General features: G+C 43.0%; 1 protein-coding gene across 1 annotated transcript; it reads right to left on the bottom strand.

Annotated features, from left to right (window-relative positions):
* Nucleotides 1-3796: 3796 nt before the first annotated feature.
* LOC115111000 (protein FAM163B) lies at nt 3797-5374 on the bottom strand. Its single transcript, XM_029636882.2, has 2 exons — nt 5271-5374; nt 3797-5130 (listed from the first exon to the last, which is right to left on the bottom strand). Exons 1-2 carry the CDS (start codon nt 5361-5363, stop codon nt 4714-4716), a joined length of 510 nt encoding a protein of 169 aa, XP_029492742.1. The 5' UTR covers nt 5364-5374; the 3' UTR covers nt 3797-4713.
* Nucleotides 5375-6020: the final 646 nt, after the last annotated feature.

The raw sequence follows: 6020 nt of genomic DNA on the forward strand, positions 1-6020 counted from the left end.
TACTACACCACACTAGGCTACTCTACTACACCACACTAGGCTACTCTATTACACCACACTAGGCTACTCTACTACACCACAGTAGGCTACTCTACTACACCACACTAGGCTACTCTACTACACCACAGTAGGCTACTCTACTACACCACACTAGGCTACTCTACTACACCACACTAGGCTACTCTATTACACCACACTAGGCTACTCTACTACACCACACTAGGCTACTCTACTACACCACACTAGGCTACTCTATTACACCACACTAGGCTACTCTACTACACCACACTAGGCTACTCTACTACACCACACTAGGCTACTCTATTACACCACACTAGGCTACTCTACTACACCACAGTAGGCTACTCTACTACACCACAGTAGGCTACTCTATTACACCACACTAGGCTACTCTACTACACCACAGTAGGCTACTCTACTACACCACACTAGGCTACTCTACTACACCACACTAGGCTACTCTATTACACCACACTAGGCTACTCTACTACACCACACTAGGCTACTCTACTACACCACACTAGGCTACTCTACTACACCACAGTAGGCTACTCTACTACACCACACTAGGCTACTCTACTACACCACACTAGGCTACTCTATTACACCACACTAGGCTACTCTACTACACCACACTAGGCTACTCTACTACACCACACTAGGCTACTCTACTACACTACAGTAGACTACTACACAGTAAGTTACTCTACTACACCACACTAGGCTACTCTACTACACTACAGTAGATTATTATACAGTAAGTTACTCTACTACACCACACTAGGCTACTCTACTACACTACAGTAGACTACTCTACAGTAAATTACTCTACTACACCACAGTAGGTTACTCTACTTCACCACAGTACGTTCCCCACAGTAAGTTACTCTACTACACCACAGTAGGCTACCCTACTACACCACACTAGGCTACTCTACTACACCACAGTAGGGCTACTCTACTACACCACAGTAGGCTACTCTACTGCACCCCAGTAGGCTACTCTACTACACCACACTAGGCTACTCTACTACACCACACTAGGCTACTCTACTGCACCCCAGTAGGCTACTCTACTACACCACACTAGGCTACTCTACTACACCACACTAGGCTACTCTACTGCACCACAGTAGGCTACTCTACTACACCACAGTAGGCTACTCTACTACACCACACTAGGCTACTCTACTACACCACACTAGGCTACTCTACTACACCACACTAGGCTACTCTACTACACCACACTAGGCTACTCTACTACACCACACTAGGCTACTCTATTACACCACACTAGGCTACTCTACTACACCACAGTAGGCTACTCTACTACACCACACTAGGCTACTCTACTACACCACAGTAGGCTACTCTACTACACCACACTAGGCTACTCTACTACACCACACTAGGCTACTCTATTACACCACACTAGGCTACTCTACTACACCACACTAGGCTACTCTACTACACCACACTAGGCTACTCTACTACACCACAGTAGGCTACTCTACTACACCACACTAGGCTACTCTACTACACCACACTAGGCTACTCTACTACACCACACTAGGCTACTCTACTACACCACACTAGGCTACTCTACTACACCACACTAGGCTACTCTACTACACCACACTAGGCTACTCTACTACACCACACTAGGCTACTCTACTACACCACAGTAGGCTACTCTACTACACCACAGTAGGCTACTCTACTACACCACACTAGGCTACTCTACTACACCACACTAGGCTACTCTACTACACCACACTAGGCTACTCTATTACACCACACTAGGCTACTCTACTACACCACACTAGGCTACTCTACTACACCACACTAGGCTACTCTACTACACCACACTAGGCTACTCTACTACACCACACTGGGCTACTCTACTACACCACACTAGGCTACTCTACTACACCACACTAGGCTACTCTACTACACCACACTAGGCTACTCTATTACACCACACTAGGCTACTCTACTACACCACACTAGGCTACTCTACTACACCACACTAGGCTACTCTATTACACCACACTAGGCTACTCTACTACACCACAGTAGGCTACTCTACTACACCACAGTAGGCTACTCTATTACACCACACTAGGCTACTCTACTACACCACAGTAGGCTACTCTACTACACCACACTAGGCTACTCTACTACACCACACTAGGCTACTCTATTACACCACACTAGGCTACTCTACTACACCACACTAGGCTACTCTACTACACCACACTAGGCTACTCTACTACACCACAGTAGGCTACTCTACTACACCACACTAGGCTACTCTACTACACCACACTAGGCTACTCTATTACACCACACTAGGCTACTCTACTACACCACACTAGGCTACTCTACTACACCACACTAGGCTACTCTACTACACCACACTAGGCTACTCTACTACACCACACTAGGCTACTCTATTACACCACACTAGGCTACTCTACTACACCACACTAGGCTACTCTACTACACCACACTAGGCTACTCTATTACACCACACTAGGCTACTCTATTACACCACACTAGGCTACTCTACTACACCACACTAGGCTACTCTACTACACCACACTAGGCTACTCTACTACACCACAGTAGACTACTCTACTACACCACACTAGGCTACTCTACTACACCACACTAGGCTACTCTACTACACCACACTAGGCTACTCTACTACACCACACTAGGCTACTCTACTACACCACACTAGGCTACTCTACTACACCACACTAGGCTATGGTATATCCAAAGGGATATGATCTAAATAAGGAAAAAACAGTAGAATATGATAAAGGCTTCAGTATGAACCACAACCACATACCTTTCTTTCAGAGGTTGTCAATTGGGCACAAGCAAAGACTGAAACCCTAAAGTATTAAGAGTCAAGCGGGGAGACGAGAGAGCAAAGAGTGAACTGGTGCATCTATTTTTGTCTTTTGAAGAGAGAATCCTACATCAGAAATCTCTTAAACCACACAGGGCCATACTTATGTGGAAATATGCATCAAATTATTTCCTGGTTGACTATACTGCATGTCTAGACTGTATTTAAGGTAAATATTGATTATATTATTTAATTATATTTTTAATTAGTGTCTGGCACAAGGACGGTGGCCTTACTGAGTGTTATCCTTGGCTATGCTATAAGAAATAGTACAATATGTCAAAGAAAGGTTTTAAAAAATGTCTCAAGACTCATTTCTGCTTCATCTCTTGTAAGTGTCCCATTTTATTCTGCCCATTCTATTGTTATTATGCCCATACTGCTATTTCTATGTTATTAGTTATTTTTGCAGGACATACAATTTATTTATTGCTCATCACACATGATTTTATCAATCGTGGCATATAATTGTTGAAGTTACTAAATGCCAGTTAGCTAAATGTGATTGAGAGAGTGAATTGAGAGGGTAAGACTGAAGTCATACAGTATGACCATCCAGTTATCCCATTTATGAACTGAAAGATTCCTGACACTTGAGAAGGTTGAAATACATTCAAGAGTGTGTGTCTCATATTGGCAATATCGTTATCTAGTTTACTGGTTTTGTTAACTGATGCCTCTTTTGTCCAAAAAAGTTATCATTGACATTTTGTACTGTTATCAACTGAAATGCTCAATGTATCTACCTGTATTTCCATTAAAAGGTCTAAATTATAGCTGTTTCTTTGATTGCTATGTTGGGTTCAGAATATCAGGCACACAAAAAAATATACACTTATTTTTCCAACAGTTTATTGTTGACACTATTTCACATATGGTTCATCCAAAGTAGTAGTATCGATGATGGGAAAAGCATGGATTAGGACCTGATGCCACCTGCTGGTTTCTGTGTGTCGTTTTCCTTCTCACATTTACTGCTGAAATAACAAACAAATATCCTCTACACTAAGAAGACAAAACCCTGTTAAAGCAAACAAGACATGTTCCGTTTCTTCACAAAACAAAAAGGGCTGTGCCACCCATACTTGCCAAGTGAACATTACACACATTACTGGAGAAACCAACTCAATTGACGTATGTCAAATGTATTGTGGAACTTGAAATATATGACTTGACAATGAACGACATGAAAATCCCTTCAAATACATATTTAAGCATATTTTCCCTTTAAATTGTCACCAAATTAGCTCTTAAAATAGTTCAGTTTCCACACTCGATTAAGAAGCTGTTATGAGGACACTCAGAACTTTAACCAAAACACTTCAGAATATTGGGGAATCAGGTCATTTTCTGTCTAATCTAAAATATTACTTAGGGTTCTGGACTTATTTTAGCAGCTTACAGTAGCTTATGTGTCATCACCTGCATAAACCCAAAGAGAATGTATAGTACAGGTATCACACAACATACACAGTACCAAAGTTATTCATCTGCCTGCTTAAGCTTCTCTTGAGAAAAAATGTCTCCCTCATAATCACAGATCCTATATGCCTATGATATTAAGCCATTTAAAAAGAATTGTTCATGTGAATTCAGGAGTAGGTGTCCATATATCTGCATGTGACACCAAAAAACCTCTCTACATCATGTGAGCGAGTGAACGTATCCATCGGTTTGGTGAGGTGGAAAATATCTACAGTAAGTACGAGTGCAATACAATTCCCTTCAGCCAGGTCAGGTCCCTAACATTAGTCCTCCCAGCCACCATGGGGCTACACATCAGTGCTGACACCGTGGCTGTGAGTGACCACCTCCCTCATGGTGACAGAGCGGATGAGGTTGAGCTTGTGGTTGAAGCTGGCCAGGTCCATTGGCAGGTCCAGCTCCTGCTGCTGCACAGTCCTGTAGCTGATGCGGCCGCCACCGTTATGCAGTCTCTCAGAGGAGTGCTGCAGGTAGAAGGGCAAGGAGTAGCGAGTGCAGGATGAGCAAAACCTATGGGAGTGTGTCATTGGTTTGCGGGTCAGGGAAGGAGTGTAGACAAAGGCGGGCCCGTTGGGCTCAGAGGGGGGCGTGGTCATCATGTCCTGGTCATAAGCCGTGTGCACTGGTGTGGGGAGAGAGGACATGATGGTGAGGTCCGGTTGCTCCTCCTCCATCTCTGGCTCCTCCCTCTTACAGCAATAATACTGCCAATGGAGCAGAGAGAAACATGTGACAGAGTGATCAAGCTGGTCACCGTAAAACCTTATGCACTCATCACAGCTAAAGTAGAAAAAACATGGCTACTTCACAAAATCGAATTCTTCATGGCAAGACTTTAGCCTACCTGCAACCTACAGTAGCACAGTACTGCAACGATAGTCAGTAAGATGACTGTAGCTAGAATTCCACCACAGATAACCACTGTCCCGGCTGACATTCGAAGTCCTCTCCATCAACACTCTACAGAGAGAAAAGAATAGAAGGAGAAAGGGGGACAGATTGAAGTGGGGAGTAGTGCTTAAATTTAGATAATCTCTGTTATATAGATTTGTATCCTTGACAACAGCCCTCATTGGGAATTTGATGTTGCTGCTTTTAGTGATCACTTCCACTCTTTGAAACAAAGGCATAGTGCAGTAATTGCAAATTCCTTCAAATCATCAGGTTATTTCACGAAAATATGTACATTAGAGGGGAATTGAAAAGCCATCGATTTACTTGTTTTGGAGAGAAAATTCAAGCTCAAGTAAAATGAATTTCAAAAGAATCTACTGGTCTATGCAGTGACATGGTAAAAGAGACAAATGAACTGCAGAGGACATGGACACATTGTATGGTTTTTAAATCAAAGCTTCCTAATAGGTTGAGTCCATCTTAGTTTGCTTTCCTTCTTGTTGAGACTGTTTGGTACTGTAGGAAAGGTCCCAGGAACGTGTCATTCAGTGTAGGACCATACTGGAATAATGCATGGGAGTTACACAGCAGACATGACATCAAACCCAGAAATAGCCTCAACACTAAGGCAGAGACAGACTTCCAGTGTATTTCAAGTAGATACAGTGGAAAGTAAAAGTATGTGAACCCTTATGAAATA

Source organism: Oncorhynchus nerka, linkage group LG27, assembly GCF_034236695.1.
Source record: "Oncorhynchus nerka isolate Pitt River linkage group LG27, Oner_Uvic_2.0, whole genome shotgun sequence".
Lineage (NCBI taxonomy): Eukaryota > Metazoa > Chordata > Actinopteri > Salmoniformes > Salmonidae > Oncorhynchus > Oncorhynchus nerka.